Genomic DNA, 22,742 nt, shown 5'->3' with positions numbered 1-22,742 from the left:
GCTGATTGACTGATTGAACGCGCTACAGGAGAATAGCTGGGAATGAATCTCTTTCAATGTAGGATGAGAAGAGGAGAAATTCTTCCTTATGGCATAGATAGCAGTGAGGGAATCCATGTAAATTATTGTGGATGAGATGGAAAGTTCAATAATCTTACTAAGTGCTAACTTGATGGCATAAAGTTCAATAGTGAAGACACTGCATGTAGTGTAGCTGAAATTGTACATGAAGGTAAAACAGACGCAGCACCTACCATGCTGTCAGTTTTCGATCTGTCGGTATATATTTTACAGGCATGGGAGTTAAAAGTAGCATGAACTGAGTGCAACTTTCTCATGTTATTAGGAGGTATGACATTCTTTCCCCACTGGAGAAAATGTGTATCATGGGAGGCACAAACATACGTCCAAGGTGGAACAGGTGCAACCGTGTTCTGAAAAATATCAGCTAAATCAATATTCCAACTCTGAATAAGATCTCTGATCCAGAGTGAGGCAGGTCGATTTTCATGTGGCTTATTCTCATAAAAAGAATCCTACTGAGTGTGATAAAGATACTCCCAACTGGGGTGCGATGGAAGACTCTGGATCTTAGAAGCATAGAAAAGCAATAATGTTTTTCTATGAAGATATAATGGAGGCTCGTGGGCTTCAACATAAAGACTTTGCATGGGAGAAGTCCTGAATGCGCCAAGAGCAGTCCTCAGGACACTGTGCTGGATGACATTTAGCCGATCTAATGTGCTTTTCCTAGCTGAGTCATATATGGGAGAACCATAATCTAAGTGTGAACGGATCAGAGATTTGTAGAGGTGAAGTAAGGAGTACCGATCAGCTCCCCACAACATGGATGAGACTGACTGAAGCTTGTTCAACTGTTTTAGACAAGTAGTTCGTAGATATGTGATATGTGCTTGGATGTTAAGCTTACTATCTAATATCAGGCCCAGAAATCTGATGCTGTTTACTACTGGTATCGGACTATTGTTTAGCTGTAATTCAGGATGTGGTGGACAGCACGTTTCTTACAAAAGTGAGTGATGGTAGACTTTTGTTCAGCTAGTCAATATCCGTTGCGTGCCATCCAGGATTCAATTCTGTTAATGGCAAGTTGGAGTTGACGTTCAATGGTGTTCATGCTTTGCGACTGGCAGGAGATGGCGAGGTCATCCATGTATATATAAGCCTCCACAGTTCTGGGGATGTCTCCGGTTATGCCGTTGACTCGAATTGCAAATAACGTTGCGCTGAGTATAGATCCCTGTGGAACTCCTTCTTCCTGAATATGGGGTGTAGACAGTACATTCTGATAACGGATCTGAAAAGAGCGGTGGCACAGGAAATTCTGAATTATCTGAGGGAGATGACCCCTTAGTCCTAGGTGATAAAGGTCCATAATAATATCATGTCGCCAGGTAGTATATCAAATACCTTTCAATATCTGAATTGACCATGACTAGATGTTGCTTTATGACAAAGGCATTGTGAATATTCGATTCAGCTTTGATAAGGACATCAAGAGTGGATCTGTTCTTACGAAAGCCACTCTAATGATCTGTTAAAAGGTTCTCTGCTTCTAAGATCCAGGTAAACCTTGTATGTACCATTCTTTCAAAAATTTTCCCCATGCAGCTTGTGAGTGATATTGGCCTATAATTGTAGTATGAGAGAATGAAGGCAGGAAAGCGGATAAGCATTTTCTGAGAAGATTCTATTATAGAAGATCATATCAATAGGGTACGTAAGTCCTCTTCAAGTAATTGTTTTAGCATGATGTAATGTGCATCGTCTGGGCTGGCAGCACTATTTGAAGATTTATTTAAGGATTCTTTGAGTTCTGTTATATTAAATGGTTGATTGTATGGAAGTGAGAGCCGTGTGGAGAAGTTAATTTTGCGGCATTCTGCATCTACTTTGATGCGCTGAAAGGAGATAGAGTAGGAAGCAGAAGCAGATATTGCAGAGAATGATTCTGCTAGTGCATTGGCGATTTCCTTAGGTGCCGATAGATCTTTCCCATTCCAACAGAGTATTGGAGAGGGTGGGCGAATGAATTTTCCATTTAGCGCTTTAATTCTTCTCCAAATGAATTGTGGGTCAGTGTCTTTGGTGATAGTTGAGGCAAATGAGATCCAGGAGTCATGTTTGGCTTTTCTCTTAATCTGCCTTGCTTTGGCTTTAAGTCTTTTGTATTCTATTAGATTACTGGTTGTAGGAAACTTATGGAATTTGTTCCAAGCACCGTTTTTCTCACGCTTGGCATTAGAACAATCTGTATTCCACCAGTTGTTATGGTGGGAGCACTTGTGAGGTCGTGACTTCCGAACTGAATTTTTTGCTGCATTTAGTATCTGATTGGTAATGTAGTTAGTTACGTCTTCAATTGGATGTTGCTGAACATAACTCCTGTCTAACTGGACCTGGGTACAGTAGCTCTCCCAGTTTGCCTTCTTGAACTTCCAGGTGGATCGGTGCTCGAGATTTACAGTTACCCGTGTTTGTAATGAGCAAAGGATTGGAAAGTGATCGCTGTTTAGAGAATAGTTTAGCACTGTCCATGTCATACTTGGGAGAATTGCTGGTGAGCAGATTGACAAGTCTATTGCAGAGGTAGATCCTGTAGATAGGCGAATATAGATAGGGAGACCCAGAGTTCAGTATAGTTAGGTTGTTATTATTCATGAATGTTTTGATTAATTTGCCTCTTGTGTCAATCGCAGGCGACCCCCATAATGGATGGTGGCCATTGAAGTCACCAAAAAAGGCAGATTGGAGATGGTAGTTGCATAACCAAATTATCAAGTTCTATTCGAAAATGGTTGAGAAGGGGAAATATATATATAGAAGTTAGGGTAGTTGATATACCGATTGAAATACGTGCTGCCACAGCTTCTAGACTAGTTTGTAACTGAATTTGCCTGGACAGTATGTTTGATTTTATAAGCTACTCCTCCACGAGCAGGAGACTCCAAAATCCTGTCTTTTCTATATATTGTATAGTTTGTAAATTTTGGTGAAGCTTGAGATGATAAAGTTTCTTGTATACATACTCCTATCGGATTATATTGAATCAGTAAATCTTTTATGTCGTCAGAATTGCTTCTTATTCCTCTCTGCAGTTCCACTGTATGATATTAGACATTATTTGAGTTTAGTTGTGGTCAATTGGTCTGTCTGTTTTTTAGAAGTGGAGCATTTCGGTCTGTCTTGTTTTATCTTATCTTTTTTCGGGAAATAGGGGCATACAGAATAGGTTTACTTGCACCACATGGCTAATAATAATAATAATAATAAGTCGACAAACTGAAAACGAAATGTTGCAAAGTCATAACAGAATAGTGAATTTCAAGGGGAAAAAGAGGTGTCGATCAGAGATGTCAGTAACGGATATGACATATTTTGATGGCATTTCTGGTTTGGAAATTTGATTGACAAACTGGACATTACACTTTTGCATGGAAAAGACATCACTTGCCATTCCTGTGACAAGGCATGAATGGTGCTTCATATCGACAAGTCTGTCATTTATCCGGCTGTTGTTGTTGTTGTTGTGCTTGGATTTTTCTGGTGCAAAGGCTACTTAGGCCATATTGCGCCTATCATAGTAGTTAACACTAATTTTATTGGCTTCTATGGAAGCAGTTAGAAACAGTTATATAAACCTATTCGTTTCAGAAAGAAAAAAAATTCTGTAAGGTTTGAATTTTCACCTATGATATGGCTAAGTGACAATTCCTGTAAGTTTGAGAGAGAAGTGAATGAAATTAGACGGGAGTTGTTATACAAGATGCACTCCAGGAGTATGTGTTTTATTGTGAGTGGCTTGTGGCAATGTGAACGCTGTGGAAGGTCATTACCTGATAACAGGAATAGATGGGTCAAATGGGTGTGGCCTATTCGGGGCTCTGGCCAGGACAACCTCTTCTTGTCTGTTTGTGCGAAAATTGGAGGCCCATAATTGCGGTATAGGTTTAATTTCAAGGAGTTTGTTATGAATGTGCGTTTGCCACTGTAGTTTCCATCGTTCCTTACATATATTTTGTATATGTACTTTGTAATCACTGAACGGGACCAGAAAATTCATTGGGGATGTGCTGGATGGATGCTTGTCAGCATCATCTGCAGTTTTGCTTCCTGGTATTCCAGTATGGCCTGGGATCCAGCAGAAGACATTTTGCAGATGAACTCAGAGATGAATCAATTCTGATCTGATTAGCTGTAGTAGTGGATGAGTAGATGGGGAAACCTTTTGCATTGCTAATAGGGCACTTTGCGAGTCTTTGTAGATTATACTCTTTTTGATTGAGAGATGAGAAATGTTTTCCAGAGCAAGCTTATGGCATATAATTCAGTGGTGTAACTGCTGCATTCTGTCCGAAGTGACACAGAAGTGATAGTGTCATGGAATACCATTGCTGCACCTGATCCATTCTCAGACTTTGAACCGTCAGTATATATTTTTGCAAAGTCGGCATAACTTTGTAAATGTGCAGTGTGGAGCTGCTGGATGTTAATACCCGTTAAAGAGTGTTTCCCCCATTGGTGGAAATAATAGTCACAACACGGCATGATGACAGACCATGGAGGAACGTGATCTGTAGGTTCTTGGTGGACTTTATTGAGTTGTATATTCCAGTTTTCTGCTAGTTCCATTAACCTAATACCTGCAGGCCTAGTTGCTTGTGGTTTGTTTCTATAAAAGATCGTGAGTGGTGGATCATTAAATATTGACTAATTAGGATGGGTCGACTGACTTTGGATCTTGGTTGCGTAGTTCAATAATAACATCTTTCTTCTGATGTTTAGAGAAGCTTTGTAGGCTTCTACATAGAGACTTTGCACTGGAGATGTTCTGAATGCACCTAGAGCTATTCTTAGAGCTGAATGTTGAATAGGGTTGAGACAAGATAAGGCACTTTCCCTAGCAGAATCAAAGACAGGTGCACCATAGTCCAGACGAGATCTAATTATGGATCTATAGAAGTGAAGCAAGGTGTAACAATCTGCTCCCCAGGTTGTTGCTGATAAGGCTCCGAGTATGTTCATTTTTTTTAGCAAGCTGTCCGGAGATGTACAATGTGTTTTTGATAGTTTAACTTACAGTCAAAAATTAAGCCAAGTAGATGAATACTATTTGCTATTGTAATAAGATGGTTATCTAATTAGAGTTCAGGATCAGGATGCATTTTACGTATGGTACAGAAATGAATGGCAGTAGATTTCTGGCTGGATAGTCTGTAACCGTTTTGTGTCATCCAAATCTGGATCTGATTTATTGATATCTGCAATTGTCTCTCAATGTAGTTCATGTTTTGAGAGTGGCAAGAGATTGTGAGATCATCGGCATAAATATATGAGTTCACTATTTTCGGAATAAGTTCAATTAAGTGATTAATTCTAATTGCGAATAGAGTGGCACTCAGAACGGACCCTTGAGGGACTCCTTCCTGAACAAAGTTTTTAGAGAGAATTCCTTAGTAACGAACTTGAAAGGATCTTTGTTCTAAGAAATTTTGGATGAAATATGGCAAATTTCCTCTCAGGCCAAGAGAATGTAGATCCTTTAAAATGCCGAAACGCCATGTGGTGTCAAAGGCTTTCTCAATATCCAGACAGACCATAACGAGATGCTCCTTTTTGATGAATGCATTTCTGATGTTTACTTCGGCTTTAATCATAAGGTCCAATGATGATCGATTTTTTCTGAAACCAAATTGATTGTTATTGATTAAGTTTTGGGACTCAAGATATCAAGTCAGCAGCGGTGAATCATTTTTTTGAGGGTTTTGCTCAGACAGCTGGTAAGTGAAATTGGTCTGTAGTTTTGAGGAACAGAATAGTCTTTACCAGGTTTTGGGATAGCCAGAACATAGGAATGACGCCAGGAACTTGGGTATGTATGTTCAGTGAATATTCGATTGAGGAAGAACAGCAGTGATGATTGTGACTTTGGATTTAAATTTTTGAGTATTATATAAAATATCCCATCAGGGCCAGCGGCGCTGTTCATTGTGTTGGTAAGAGCATGCTGAAGTTCAACCATGGTAAACGGTTGATTATATTTTAGTGCACATCTGTCAGTGAAATTCAGTTTGGATTTTTCAGTTACACCTTTAATTTTTTGAAACGATTGGTCATAAGAAGTTGAGGAGGACAACTGAGAAAATACAGATCCTAGTGCATTTGCGATTTCTGCAGGAGTAGAGAGTTCCTGTCTATTCCAGTTAATTAGTGGAGTAGATGTTGGAGGAATTTTGCCATTTAACAATTTTATCTTACTCCAGATCAGTTTGATATCTGTATTTTTATTAATTGAGGAAGCGAATTTAATCCAAGATTCTTTTTTTTGCTGTCTGTCTGATATTACGGGCTCTTGCTCTAAGTCGCTTATAATTAATAAGATTGGAAGTGGTTGGATGTTTGTGGAATTGATTCCAAGCTTTGTTTTTCTCTTTTTTTGCATTGTTGCACTCTTCGTTCCACCAATAATTTAATTTTCGCCTTTTCCTGACTTGGTATTGTGGAATTGCAGCAGTTGCAGCTGTTAGAATTTGGTTTGTTATATGTTCAGTAACATGGTTGATAGAAGAGCACTGTATGATATGGTTGTCGAACGAGACAAGCATGCTATATTTTATCCAGTCAGCCTTTGGAAATTTCCATTTTACATGGATTGTCTGTTGGTAATGAACAGGAAGTTTGAACTTTGCATATTATTGGGAAATGATCGATCGCTTTTGTGAGGGGTGTTAAGAGTTACCCACTGGATACTTGGATAGAGCACTGGAGAGCAAATGGAAAGGTCTATTGCAGAGGTTGATCCGGTAGGAAAATGAACATAGGTAGGAGAGCCAGTATTAAACAATGTTAAATCCTGCTTATCTATTAACATTTCAACAAGTTTTCCACGCCTGTCTAAGCTGGAAGAACCCCATAATGGGTGGTGAGCATTAAGGTCACCTAGTAGACAGAAGGGAACTGGTAGTTGCAACACAAGATCTTCGATTTCCTGAATAGAATATGGACGATTAGGTGGAAGATAAATTGAGACCAATGTAACGGTGATTCCAATTACTATGCGTGTGGCAACAGCTTCTAAAGAGGTTTGCAATGGAATGCATCTGGATGGAATTCTTGAGTCCAACAGGATGGCTACTCCTCCATGAGCACTATTAGTGTCAGATCTATCTTGTCTGTAGATAGTGTAATTTTTGACTGTAGTGGAAACTTGGGGTGTCAAGTTGGTTTCCTGTAGGCACATAGCTACAGGATTGAAGCAGTGAATTTGTTCATTGATATCATTGATGTTGCTGCAAAAACCTCTACAATTCCATTGAATGATGTGTTCCATTATTTGGTTTTGTTCGTGGAAGATGTATCTGACTGCTTTTTATAAGTTGATTGTTTATGATGGTCTGGTTTTCGTTTTTCTTTTCGGGGAAAAGTGGGACGTCCCGATTCATTGCTATTGTCCATATCATCTTCTGCGTGTATTTCAAGCAGTTCTTCTTGACCGATAGAATCATCTGTATCCGTGCTTGTTAGACCTGATACTTTTGTCTCAGCAGAATAAGATCTTTGCAAATTTTCTGCTGCCTGACGATGTGGAAGTCTCTGGGTTGGAATTGTGAGTGGCATGTTATTGCTTTGGTCTATTGAATTTGGTTTAGATGGATGCTTGAGACTACTGATTGAGCCCAGTCTGATATTGATATTTTTGGAGAGATGGACAGTTCTGTTTGACATGCCACTGATTCATGTCTGTGAATGGTAGAAGCATAAGGGCATTTTGGTATACTTAAGTTGACCTGTTCTTTCACTTCTTGGTAAGAGACTTTATTTTAAATTTTATATTTTTGTATTTTTTTTCCTATCTTCCATAGTTCACAGTCTTTGGAGTAGGCTGGACGTTTGCCACTACAATTAGGACACTGTGGCGTTGGAGCTTTGCATTCTGCTTGCATGTGATTGTTGCAGCTGCAGTTTGGACATATAGCATCTCCACGGCATGCTGTCTGAGAACAGCCGAACTTTTGACATTTAAAGCATCTGAGCGGATTTGGGATATATGGCCTAATGTGGCAATTCAAATAACCTGCTTTGACAGAACCCGGTAGATTTGGAGTACTGAAAGTCAAGATTATGTTTCACGTGGGAGTTAAGTTGCCGTCTTTTCTGATCATGATACGTTTTGCATGAGACACATTTTGATCTTTTAGCTCCTGGAAAATTTCTTCCTCAGAAACATATAATAGATCCCATTCAGAGATCACTCCTTTGGAAGAATTTAGTGTGTTGTGTGGGGTAACCTGAATTAGTATTCCGTTTAAAGAAGTAAGTTGCAGTAGTAATTCAGAATGTCTTGAGTAAGATGTCTCTACTAGTAGATCTCCTGACTGGAGACGTTTAACCATTTTTGGTGAACCTGCAGTGTTTTCTAGGCATCTCTGGATGATGAAAGGTGAGAGCTTGCTCACAGGTTGGGATGACAAAGAGTGTATTATGAGGAAAGCTGGAGATTCCTGTTTCCTAGTGTCCTTTTTTTGTCTCTTTGAAAGAGAGAAGTCATTGTCAGTGTCATTGTCGTGTTCATGTTGAGAGCACTTCGGCTCTAAACGTGGAAATTCACTTATTTCCATCTTTGCTCCTTTTAGCCCCGAGGGTTGGTTTTTCCCCCAGGTTACCGGTCCCGCCACGTGGAGCCAGGAGCGGTGCCACCAGTGACCAAGCGGTTGTTTAAGTTAGTGGATTTGGTTGGTGATATATATAAAGAATAGGAAAAGAAGGTGGATTGCCTTTCTGGGTTCTTACTTTTGACTTTTAAAGCACAGAACCACTTCAAGTAAATAAAATAACAGCCACACTGGAAAATAAAGAAACTATATCACTTTGGAGATCACTCTATAATCACTGGAAGAAAATCGCTTGTCACTATCGCTTGGCACTCGGGGCCCATTTATTAGGCATTATTTTCTTGTAACACGTGAATGTGTTTGTGAGTTTGAGTTTGAAACTTGATGCTCCCCGAAGCCTCACTAGCGGAGACAGACACTAACTTGTCGATCATTGCGACAAGGTAGTGTCTTCTTTCACTAGCGTCGCCTTCTGCATGAAGTGAATGTCACTTGCATCGTATATTCTGTAACTTGTACAATAACTGAAACAAGCATGGCCAACTGATTTGACTGGTACTAAGAGTCAAGAACATTGTTGGTTTACTGAGCTGTCTACTAATGGCAAATAGATTGCACTTACGTTGAGCCCAGTAGAAGGTCAAGTTTGGAAATGTCCTTAGCAAGGCCAAATTGTTTTCGATACAACTGTTAATGTATTCTTTCAATTGAACTTACTCGAAAGTCAGTTTGGTATCTATGTATTTGAAAGCCACCATCAGAGTCTCTAATTCTCAATCTCATCTTCATTGCTACATAAAGGAGATGATATGGAGTAACACCACGTTGGTCAGATTGTCTGAGCTCGCTCATTGCCATCATGAACGGAGTTACACGCAAATTCTCTCTGAACATTCTGACTTGTCCAAGATAAATGCTTGGAAAGGACAGTTCCTCTCCCTGCTTGCCAAACAGTAAGCTCTGCAGTACATTAGTTTCTCCTGTTGCGATTCTAAGATATTTATCATCACTCTACAACAACGTTTGCTGTTGGACGATGATACTTTCCTCGATTGGATCCACTTTACTTATGTTTTCTTTAGCCAAATTAATTTCCATGTGACTGTCATCAAAGAATTATTGATCTATTGTGATTTGATACAACTGATAGAGAGGCATGTCGACCAAATACTGAAGCTATTCGCTTTCTTAATAACCCAATCAAATAGCTGGACCTGTGTATTTTCTTGCCTTTTATATGCACAAATAAGGCACCTGAGACACGCATATGGATAATACGGCATTCTGTGCCAAGTGATCAATGTGCCTATTTCAGTCAATCTCCCTTGGCAAGTGATGGACCATCCTGTTGACTGAAACAGGCACATTGATCACTTGGTCCAGAATGCCATATTGTCCATATGCGTGTCTCAGGTGCCTTATTTGCATAAAAGGTAAGCAAAGAGAAATAAGCCTCTCTATCACTAAATCCAACTTCAGTAAATGAGATGGAATTTCTGGGTAGACAAAGCTGTTTGACTTAGATAGCACTGGAATGGTGTTGTTCTTAAGTGATCCTCTGCAGCTATTACACAAAAGGATCCCATCAACATCAACAACAGGAAATGCAGTGTGTATAAATGGTGCATCTATAGCAGCTGGTTTCTTAGTGTTGTTTTCAAACCATTTTTACTTTTTTTTTTTTTTTTACTGCAGCCATTATCAATCCACTGCAGGATGGAAGCTTCCTCAACAAATCATGCTGAGAGGAAAGGTCCATAATCTGCCACGCTAGTCCAGTACGGATTGGCAGATTGACCATATTTAGCAGTCAAGGGCTTGAATCCCGGTCTACTTAAAGAGTGTGTGCTACCACACTCCTGCTTCTGACCACTCAGCTACAGAGGTCTATAGACTATCGCAAATGTAGCATACAGAACACAAATCATTTTTCATAAATATCCTTTCAAACTCTTCATGTGCGTTCTTATGTAAATAGTAGTCAGTGTAAAGAAAAGGAGCTCAACCATTTAAACTCATCTGCTCCGCAATTGGAGAAATGTTCCTTGTACATAATTAATGCTCCCTTCAAGTACATCATTGTTAGATGGAGTGGCATTGCTTGTTGAAGGCACTGCTAAATCCAATGCTTGATTTTCTGTTTGTCTTTTATGCAATCTCGATAGTCTGTCGTTCTCACACACTCCTTACTACCTCCATATCTATTTTGTTAGGTTGGCTTGCTCGATACTCTCGACAATGCTCTGCATCACTGAACACAAAGGCTATAGCAGTGTGACATTCACTAATCAGAAAATTGTTAAATGTGAAAGCATCTATAGTGGCACCTAACAGTGGAATGTAATGAAAATGCAGATTGTAACAATACAAATGCTTGTTTTGTTGCAATCATTATATTCAACAAATGGCTACAATCAAATGGGTAATTAGGCTATTGGCTTGGATTTTGCTAATCCCTTCCAAGCATTGATTCATCGATTCTAAGTAGCGAGCGTGAGCATAAAACGTTACATCGTTTGTGAATTCGGTTCTAGATGTCTGATTTTAAAACAGTTTTGATTTTCATCAAAGATGTTTCACATAAAACATCTTTCATGCATACAGGGTACACATGCAGTTTTTTTTTTTTTTTTTTTTTTTGATTGGACAGTGTATGTTAGATATACATACTTCCATTTTCAATTTTTTTCAAAATTTATTTCAAATTTGGCATGCTTCATAACATGAGGGAAATACACATATCATGCTTCCTGCAGCATAGTGGCCATTTGGAGAAAATACTGGTTTCAGGTTCCTGTTTTTACTGTGTGAAAACAATAATAAATCTTCCGAAAGCAACCAGGAAGTAAAAACAACTAACATGAAAACCATAAACAAACAAACATGTAATAAGAAATTGTGTCATGTTGCAAATGGTGAAAGGTCACCTGACAGGTTCTTGGACTTATTTACTCAGTGAAAACTGTAAAAAAATCAGCTCAGATATGATTACAGTAAAAGTTGGTCTATATTTACAAAGGTAGAAAAAAATTTCAGACTTTTATCACTAATTAATAGTTAACATAGAACATTATTTTTGAGGCTCTCCTCTCAAGCACCCACCACAGATACTGGGTTCATACTGGAATAAAGTTAAAAAATCAATTTCACATCATATGCTTAAATTGCAACTTACCTTCTACAAGATGTACATAGTGACACTGTGGCCGCTTACATTGGCCAGACTTAAAATCTCGGCAAACTGGCAGGGTGTCCAGCAACTAAAGGTAGAAACAAAAAAGGTAATTTAATTTATACCACAGTTATTAATTTCACCTATATTTAGGGATGTAACGAACATTAGAGAATGAAAAATACCATATCACTATGAAATGTGAATAGTCAGAATGATCATGCATTTTTATAATTTTATTGATGATGCTGAAAATAATTTCAAAAACAATTTTTCAATGTTGTTAAAAAAAACTTAATAATTATAATGTTTTATTTTATTTAAAGATATAATTACTACTATTAATTTCTATCTTTCTAACACACTAAAGCAAGTTATGAAATTTAAGAGCAAAAATACAACGTAATGTAGTATATTAAATGTATTTCCTTGAAATCAGTGGTAATGCATAAGTATACACTTTGGATCCCTTTAAGTGGAAAAATGTATTTCCAAATACAAATGTTTTGCAGAAGTAGGGCCAAACCAATTTAAACATGCTCTTCGTGAAATGAAAAATTTTCAGAAGACAGAGAGAGAGAGAGAGAGAATAAAAATATCAGAAATGCCTGTTTCAAAATTAAAAAATTATTTTAAAAAAAAAACATCAAAAAGAAATTTTTGAAACTAACTTACTGTATTTTTTTTTGATACAGTTTATGTCCATAGCAGGAATTATTCAATCAAATAAGCTTTAAATAACTCTAATAAGAAATATAACTCAAATTTAATGTTCTAACTAGTTCAGAGGAAACTTAGTTATATTATAATAGAATATTATAAAAGACTTAAAAAAATGTGGAAAACGTGGAAAGTATATTGATATTATAATTAATATCAGTAATTATCCACTGATATTATAATTATGTTTAATCTAATAAAGTTATAGTGGAAGATGGAGCTTACACTTGATAATATTAGCAAGCAATAATTTAAGAATTTTAATTAATTTAAAATGATGTGCTTACCTCTGTTTAAGAAGATGATAAACCAGACATATTAAACAATGAACAATAAAACACAAAGAACTGAGATTCAAATTTAACTACATTGAAAAAATAAAATAAAACAATAAGTGTCAGGCCACTTGATAATATTCTGAATTTTTTAATTTTTGAAAGGTCAGTTTATTGAAGTACAGTTGTCAAACAAAATCATTGTTTGAGAAAAAAAAAAAAAAACAACAACAAATGGAACAAAAGTCAAAAACTGAAATTGTTATAAGGAGAGGTTTGATGGTCTATGATCAGCGACTGGTTGAAAGGTGGGTGGGTCATTCCGAGAAGGCATGAAATTAAAGGTCATTATATTTGTGTCATATTTTAAAAAGACTGAAGTAGTATAATAATGATATAAAAAATTACATATTTCCTATTTCATTTTGGTTGAATAACAAATATGAAATCATAACTGTTATTGAATCAATGTAAAATGAGTTGCATAGACTGCATGGAATAAATAATTTTTTGAATTCATGGGGGTGCTCAATAGTGGGATATAAGATATTTGGTATTTTGCATACTGAAAGGAATGCAATTTGAATATCTATACAGCTGCTCTCTGACTTATGTAATACTCTACTTATGGAAATTAGACTTTATGTACGTTTTTGCTGGCCGTTGCAAACTTAAAAAAATCATGGAAACATATTTTGCATCCCGTAGGAATAAATGGAGGTATCGTGAAAATATCATAATGTGAACCCAATAATACATTGGTTTTTTTTGGTAATTTGTTCCAAGACCTTGGAAGTTGAAATTTTTGTAACTCTACCCTTTCATCGTTATCGTATGTTCCATTATAAGAATCAATTTTGAGCACCTTTGTGATATTTTTCTAAAACACATTTCTGGAGGTCACTACCATAAAACAATAAAAGCAATTTGCACTTTCTGGTATATTGGGCTTTTCTGTTAGTGCAACTAATTATAAACGGGTAGTAAACTCTATCTTATTGCATTTGTGATAATACAGATAACTGGAATTCTGTGGGCTTTTACGTCATGGTATTATGGTGAAATGAGTTCCCCTTCACTGAAATCTTCAATCATATAAGAAACAAATAAATTTTTAGAATCTTCTCTTCATAACTATTTAATTTACTTATTAGAGTGGTGAAGGGAAAGGGACCAATGGAAAGTGCAAGAAATGAAGATGATTAATTAAGAAGTATGAAGCAGGACAAAGTTTGTCATTTATTGCATGGAATTAGGTCTCGCTGCTTCAACAGTGAATAATATTTTAAGGGACAGCTCGCGTACAAAAGAACATGTTAAAGGATCAACATTATTCACAAAACAGCATTCAGGTGCTATATTGAAGATGAAAAAGCTATTAATAATATGGATGGAAAATCAGATTCAGAAGCAAGTGCCCCAGACTCCAATGGCCATTCAAGCAAAAGCAAGAAGTATTTACGAAGACATTAAGGATAAGTATGGCAAACCCCAAGCCAAGTTCGTGGCAAGTAACGGGTGGTTTAATAGGTTCAAGCATTGCACTGGTTTCCGAAACATTAAAGTATGCAGTGAAGTCGTCAGTGCCGATTTTGCAGCTGCAGAGAAATTTTGTGATGTGTTGGAAAAAACCCCTTCTAAATCTCCACAGCCCTCAACTTCCACAGTGGCATGCTTATCAGCTGGAGAGTTAATTCTGGCAATGACGCTCGAAAGGTAAAACTTGCTGACATTACGCCTGTCTCCTATCTCTTTTTGTAATTTTATAATTTTGAAATTTTGTACACTTTTGTAATTTTTCCTGCGCATCAGATAAAAAAATTGAATAAATAATTCTATTTACATGTTTGTAGAACATTTCTTTTTTTCCTTCAATCAAATTCATTGTGCATAGCTGCAAGTGCTGCATAAGCATTTAGGGAAATTCTAACTTATGTAGAGTTCCGCGGAATGCAACCCTTACGTAAGTCAGGGAGTGGCTGTATATTGTTTATTGTTACCTATTTTTGAAAGGGAATTTTGATTACATTTTTTGTTGTATTTGTATAAGTTTGATCAATTAACCCTAGCTACTGATACGGCATCTGAGAAATGTTATGTTTTTAAAATTTCTATATATTTGTTTGTGTTTTTTAATTTATAAATGAAATCAAATCCTTTGGTGTCACCATCATCATCAGCCATTTTCAATCCACTGCAGGATGAAGGCCTCTCCAGCAACTTTCCAGTTCCTTCTGTTTTGTTCAATGGCCATCCATTTACTACATACAAACTCATGAATTTCATCTGTCCATCTCCGTTGTTGTCTTCCAGGTTTTCTTCTAGCTCCTCTTGGGTACCATTCTGTTATTTTCTTAGTCCATCTGTCATCATGTCTTCAAGCTATGTGTCCTGCCCAAGGCCATTTTAGTTCTTTAGTTTTGATAAGAATGTCCTTTACTTGAGTTTGCTGCATAATCCATGTGTTTCTCTTCTTATCTAACAGTCCGATTCCCTGTATAATTTGTTCCATTCTTTCCTGTGTAGTTCTCAGCTTCTCTTCCATTATTTTGGTGAGTGCTCAAGTTTCACTTCCATAAGTCATGGTGGGGAGTATACATTGGTTCATTATTTTACATTCAGACAAATTGGGATATTACTCCTCAGTATGTGACTATATTTCCTGAATGCTATCCATCCAAAATTTATTCTTCTCTTGACTTCCAGCCATTTATCATTATTACAGCTAATGACTTGTCCTAGATAAGTATATGACTCCACCTTCTCAATTACTGCACCTTCAATCATCATATCCCTTTCTATGGCATACTTGATCATCATTACTTTTATTTTAGCCATATTCATCTTTAGTCCAAAATCCTTACTAACTCTGCATAACTGATTAAGATTTTTCTCCAATTCTTTGGGATTGTGGCTTATGACCACATTGTCCTCTACAAATCGTAAATGGTTCAGGTACTCTCCATTCACATTGACTCCTTTCTGCAGCCAGTCTAATCTTCTGAAAGCTTCCTAAAGGGCAGCAGTAAACAACATCGGAGATATTATGTCTCCTTGTTGAACTCCTTTCTCAATTTTAAATTTACTATTGACTTTGTCTAGTCTAATAAAGGAGGTAGCGTTTGCATATATTTTCTTCAAAATCATAATATATGGGGTATCTATGCCTTGTCTTTCCAGTGCCCGAAACATTGCCTTATACTGTATGGAGTCAAATGCCTTTTCATAATCCACAAATGCCAGGCATAATGGTGTTCTATATTCATTTTCTTTCTCCATTAGCTGTGACATTACATGAAGGGGATCCATAGTTGAGAATAAAGTCCTAAAACCAGCTTGCTCTTTTAGTTGATTCTCATCAAGTATTCTTTCTAATCTGTTAGTAATGACCCATGTGAACAACTTGTAGATGTGGGATAACAAGCTAATTGGTCTATAATTTCAATTTCTGATTTATCTCCTTTCTTATGCAGCAAAACTATGATTGCATTATTCCACTCCTTAGGTGTCACACCTTTTCTAATGCGTTTGTGACGATTCTTGCCTGTTTTTGTGTCATGTCTCTTCCTCCCAATTTTAACAACTCTACAGTAACTTCATCTTACCCTGGGACTTTCTGATTCTTCATTTTCTTCAATGCATATTCTACCTCCTCAGGAAGGATATCAGGCATGTTGTATGTGTTATTAATTTGTGATCCATCTTCTCCACTGCTTGCATCATTTTCTCGCTCCTTGTATATCTCTTTATAGTAGTCTTCTGCTATTTGAATTTTGCCTTCTCTACTATTTATAAGTTCACCATTACTATTCTTCAGTTTCAGTATCATTTGTCTTTCTGTATTAGTGCTCATGGCTGCTGATTTAAATTCTTTGTTTTCCCTTAATGCTTGTTCTACTTTTCTTGTGTTAAATCTTCTTATGTCTTCTCTGAGTCTCTTTCTAATGGCTTTGCATAACTCAGTATACTCAATTTTCTCCTTGTCAGTGTTTTTCTTGCTCTTCATTTGTCGCCTTCGGTTCATCATGACAAGTGTTTCTTGACTAATTTTTTCTTCTTTGGATTTCTTTTTTTCCTATAGGTTTCTTGGGCTTTATCACTTTCAGAAATTTGTAATATTCCTCGTCAATATCTTGGTCTTGAGCAGTCTGCAGAAGCTCAAACTTGTTCTTAAGTTCCAATTGTTGTTTGGTTTTTAGGAGCATTAGCAACTAAGGCCATATTGCTCCGGGAATATGCAGTGGTCATTACCTGACCTTTCCGCATCCTCTATATCTGGTGGTCACGGGCTTGAACCCTGGTCTAATCAAGAAGCGTGTGCTAAGCACTGCTGCTCCTGCCCACCTGGCTATGGAGGTGCCCCTTTAAGTTGCAGTACATACTGCTTTTTCTCCTCTTCTGTTATGTCAAAGACCTTTGTATTATTTACTTGAGTCAGGTTTTTCCTTTCTTTCTCTAAATGATTATGAAATATTTTTGTTATGAATGATTATGATATTATTTATGAAATTATCTAAATGATTATGAAATATTTTTGTTATGAATGATTATGATATTATTTATGAAATTATCTAAATGATTATGAAATTATTTTGATATACTTGAATTATGAGAAATTAAATGTGTCTTTGCCATTCAATAGACATCAAGAAATTGAAAAGCATCTATCTTTCCTCTAATTAACCCCTATTCCTACATGGCATCTGTGTGATGCTATCAAGAGTTGTCTAACCTTGCTGTAGAGCTTTGATTTTGCTGGCTAAACACAAATAACTGATAAAAATACAGATGTTCATATTGCAGATTCCAGACACCATGAAAACATCCATGTTTCGATTCAGGAGATGAATGACATTGAAAATTCTAAAAGATATAATAAAAACATTCTTTATTTTTAACTGAGTTTTAAACTACTGCACAATGTTTGGCATCTCTCATATTGTGGAGTTAATTTCACAAATGGGTTGTCAGTCGTTATACCACAGGGTACCTGCCCACTCACCGACAAAGGCCAAATAGCCTTGAAACAACTGTCTGTACTAACTCGTATGTCTATTTTTATTTTTTTATAAAGCCTTGAGTGGTTTGAGCATGCTCAATGCTGATGGAATACTTCCTCTTGCTCAGAAATAATCATTTGAGAGGGCATAAATTCAAATTGAGGAAAGAGAGATGTAGGATAGATGTGCGGAAGTTTGCCTTTAGCCAGCGGGTGGTTGGTTGGTGGAACAGACTTCTATCCTTTGTTGTGAAATTTGATAGCCTAAATAAATTTAAGGCTGAGCTGGACAGGTACTTGGAACAAATGGAGGGGTGAAATGGGATAGTGTTTTTTTTTTTTTTTTTTGGCTGATGCTGCATAAGCTTGCTTTCTTGAATCATATGCCTCTACTAATGCTAAAATGTAAAGGACAAGAAATACCTTGTATAAAAAAAAAAAAAAAAAACCCAGCTGCATTAACTCACTTGCCCTAAACCACAAGAACTAGGAATCAGTTATTACTATGCTAACCAGAGACGCATCTAAATTGATCTAATAATCCTTTGATCCTCACACTTGGCGTTCTGAAACTGAAGGGAGGAACCGTTCCTGTAATTAGCATTTATCCTGTGGTGTTCACAGAGCAGAATAAACAATGACCAGGCAGAGTAAAGGCCTACTTCAAAGCATGAAATTTATGGTTTGATGATAATTTCCCATTTTCACAATAACATTCTACCCTCGTCTATGGTTATGGTCAATGGGACCTGGACTTGTTTGCTGGCCGTGAATAATATATTCTATAAGCTTTTAAATGTATCTGTTCTGTTTTCATTTGTGTGGGAAAATTAATTGCAAAGCTACTTGAAGGAGTAACTTGGGAAAGAAATGACAGTGGGAAACTAAACAAAAGAATTTAGCAAATCAGAGAGATTTCCATTTCCATTGTTGGCAAAGAAAGTTCTGCAGCTGTTATCAAGCATCGTGTACTATTATTCTAAATTTTTAAGTTTCTCAGAGTAAGAAAAAGTGTCAATCAGCACGACTGCAATTTTTTCTAACTTGTGATAGAAAGGCTGAAGATTTAAGTAAATTTATTATTCCAGTTTTCATTAGTTTATTTTATGCGATGAACCATTCACAAATTTTGAATGATCTATGACGTCGGTGAGCGTCAAACGTTGTCCAGTTTTGATACTAATATATGTTACTCATTGCTGTAGATTTATTTATTTATTTTTTACTATTCTTTATATTTTGTTAAAATTTGACAGAACAATTTGTAATTTTATTACGCTGGTGTCGGTATTTTTTTTAAATTGAAATTTGTTGATGGATCATAATATCAATACATTTAATATGAATTTTGAAAAAGTTGTTTTTGTTGTCTGCACTTTTATCTTTCCTTTTGTGCTCAGAAAACGATGAATGGGCACCTCTGAATTTTTTTTTTTTTTATGTGAACCCCAAACACGAGAGGTATTAGAACCTATAGTACTTAGTACCGTGCTTAGGTTGGAGTTTAAGAAGACGAAAGAAGATATTTGTTGACATTGGACTTGAACTTCTGTAGATTGTAATTTTCAGGAAATAAGTATGAAGGAAGGTTGTTCCAAAAAACGGCAGTTGAATGAATAAATGAGGAAGATGAAAAGTTGGTTCTGTGGGTTTGAAGTTGAACAGTAAATGGATGTTGGCTGGTGGTAGCACATGTTCGGACTATTTTGAAAGAGAGAGCGGGAATTATAGAAGCCAGTTCGGAAGAACAGTGCCCATGGAAGTATCTGTAGAAGAGGCATGCAGCAGAAACAGTACGTCTATGAGAAAGCGAGTGGAGAGACTCTGTTAGAGATGAATCATTAATTAACTTAACTGCCCTCTTCTGAATGGAATCAAGAAGCCCGAGAGAGGTTTTGGGGGTACCACCCCAGATGTGGGAACAATATTCCATAGCAGGGCAGATTTGCGATTTATACAGAGTGAGCAGCTGTTTGGAAGAAAAGTAACGCTGAGAGCGAAAGAGAAAACCAAGTTTTTTAGATGCAGAGGAAGCAATATTTGTAATGTGCTTGTGCAAAGAGAGATTAGAAGTCAGGGTAATCCCCAAAAGAGATATATCATTTTGTCTAGAAATCGGAGTGTCACTAAAGATAAGCATAGGAGCAGAAGAATTCTTTTTGCGAGATATAAGACAAGACTGAGTTTTAGAAGGGTTGAAATCAACTAAGTTGTCTTTGCCCCACTGGAGAATTACCTGAAGATCGGCATTTAAGAAATTGGTAGCAGATTTTCGAGAAGTTAACACCGGGGGCTCACATCTGGTGAGTATGGGCTTGGCAAACCCAGGGTCCTGAGCTGGATATCATCATTCTTCTCTTTCTTGGTGATTCCTTTCTACTTCTCTCTCTCTCTCTCTCTCTCTCTCAGGGGGTAACTTGGGAATTTTTTTTGGCTGGTGCAGCATAAGCCTCAGGCTTCCTTGTACCATATGGCCATTAATAATAATAATAATAAAGTTGAAGCTGATTGAGCAGGACAAGGTTTCTCAAAATGGAAAGTTGAATGCAATGTGCTATCATCGGCAAAACTATGGATAGGATTTCCAGTCAATGGAAGAAGGTCATTGATATACAATAGGAATAGAGTGGGGGAAAGAACTGAACCTTGGGGGACACCGGCATTAGTGGAGAAGTTAGAAGACAGAGAGCCATCTACCATCACCCTCAGAGAGCGATCAGAGAGAAAACTGGATAACCAATTACTAAAAACAGTTGGCAAACCATAAGATGGAAGCTTGTTTAGAAGGCCTTTATGCCAAACACGATCAAAAGCCTTTGAGATGTCAAGAGCAACTACTTGTGTTTCACCGAACCTTTCCATTGAATTAGTCCATAAATGGGTAACATAAGCCAGAATATCACCAGTGGATCAACACTGGCAGAATCCATACTGGCGATCGTTGATCAGACAGAAGGTTTCTAGGTAGTTTAAGAGTTGGTGGTTAATTGATTTCTCCATTACTTAGAAAGAGTAGAAGTAATTGCAATGGGATGATAATTGGATGGGAGGAATACAGAAGTATGCATTTATTTGCTTAATGTGTGCAATGCAATGCCAATTTTCCAGTGATTCTGTAATAAGTGATTTTATTATTCCATGTAAGTGAATTTATTATTCCAGTTTTTATAAGTTTACATGATGGAACATTCCCAAATTATGAATGGTCCATGATGTCAGTGATCGTCAAATGTTGTCCAGTTTGTGATAATATATGTTACTCATTGCTGTAAATTTAATTCATTATCACTTTTTTTTTTTATTTACTATTCTTTTTGTTTTGTTACAATTTGACAGAACTAATTGTAATTTTATTACTCTGATGTCAGTCTGTGATTTTTTTATTTTAAATAACAATAGAGTTTGTTGGCAAAATTGCCTTCCTCCCAGTATTTTATTTCTTTGTTCTGAAAAAGTAAAAACGAAAATACGTCCGCTATTTGAAAGATATAAATGGTCATATATGTTGAGCTTTTTCTCTCTTTTTTTTTTTTTTTTTTCCTCCTCAATTTTTGTGGTTGTGCTAACAGGGAAGGGAAGGGCAGGGCCCTTGACCCATTTTCATTGAGGTAAATTTGCTGTAGTTATGCCACTGCCTTACAACAAAAAAATTCCTATTTTGATTATTATTATTATTAGCCATATGGTGCAAGGAAGCCAAGCCTTTTGCTGCACCAGCCAAAAACAAATTTCTGAGTTACTGTGTGTGTGTGTGTGTGTGTGTGTGTGTGTGTGTGTGTGTGTGTGTGTGTGTGTGTGTGTGTGTGTGAGAGAGAGAAAGAGAGAGAACAAGAGTCAGAAGTAGAAGGGAATCAACAGGAAAGAGACAGCTCAGGACCCTGGGTGAGCCAAGCCCATACTCACCATATGTGAGCCCCTGGAGTATTCGTTGACTTTTGACGAAAGGACTGATTCGGCAGATACAGCTGAACTATCTGTTTTTAACAGATGAATAGATAGAAATTTTAATGCAACAGAAGAACTGTTATTACTTACTCAACTTAAAACAACAACAATGGGTGAAGACATATTTAATAAGATAAAAGAAGTTATGCTAAAATACAAACTTTAATACAGTAACTTATTCGGAATATCCACTAACAGCACAAGATCTATGGTAGAGAAGAACAAGAGCACTTTGGCATATTTGAAAAATAATATGGGAACAAATTTATATGCTGAAAAATTTTGTTTTCATTACATAATTCACCAAGAAAAACTATGTTCCAAGATAGTGAATATTGAAAATGTGATGATGAACTTTGTTGTAAAATGCGTCAACAAAATTAAATGTAAATCCTCACCTGGTCATCATAAATTTATGTAACTGCTGAAAGACATTCTTCCTTCACAACCTCCACACAATAGTGTGGAGGTTGTGAAGGAAGAGCACAATATCAGATACAGAGCAAATGATGCCACCCACACTACCATTGTAGTGTCTTAAGAGTTATCTATGATGTATCTACACTGATATTATATAGGTATTAAACTCTTACTCTTAATGTATTATGCCATGTGCATTTAGTTATTTTTAAATATTATCATATAAATCTTTTGGCACCTCTCATATTGTGTGATTATTTTCACAACTGGATTATCATGTCTGCAATACCATGGTACCTGCCCACCCATCGCTGATAGGCCAATAGCTTTGAAACGGTGCCATCTGGGTAGTGTTACTCACTGAGAATAAGTAACAATAGTCTTCTCTATTAGTGAAGCGTTACTTATTCAAGGTAGTGCAATACCATGGCAACTCATTTTGAAGGAAGAGCACAATATGAGATACAGAGCAAATGATGCCGCCCACACTACCATCGTAGTTTCTTAGATAAACCATAGAGTTATCTATGGTGTATCTAAACCGATATTATATAGGTATTATTAATTACATTGGTGTA

At 36.8% G+C, this 22,742-nt stretch overlaps 1 protein-coding gene across 6 annotated transcripts in view; it reads right to left on the bottom strand.

Annotated features, from left to right (window-relative positions):
• The window catches only part of LOC150091143 (protein muscleblind-like), a 920,216-nt gene that overhangs the window by 34,240 nt on the left and 863,234 nt on the right, over positions 1-22,742 (bottom strand). For all 6 annotated transcript variants that reach the window (XM_090374423.1, XM_090374442.1, XM_090374460.1 and 3 more), the window contains one exon: positions 11,809-11,893. In XM_090374423.1, the coding sequence (XP_090230549.1) occupies positions 11,859-11,893 (35 nt within the window). In that variant the 3' untranslated portion in view covers positions 11,809-11,858. The remainder of the gene's footprint in view (positions 1-11,808; positions 11,894-22,742) is intronic.

This window comes from Mastigoproctus giganteus, chromosome 1, assembly GCF_048544385.1.
Source record: "Mastigoproctus giganteus isolate SK-2022 chromosome 1, ASM4854438v1, whole genome shotgun sequence".
Lineage (NCBI taxonomy): Eukaryota > Metazoa > Arthropoda > Arachnida > Uropygi > Thelyphonidae > Mastigoproctus > Mastigoproctus giganteus.
The sequence above is the reverse complement of the archived record's forward strand: the minus strand, read 5'-3'. Positions and strand labels throughout refer to the sequence as shown.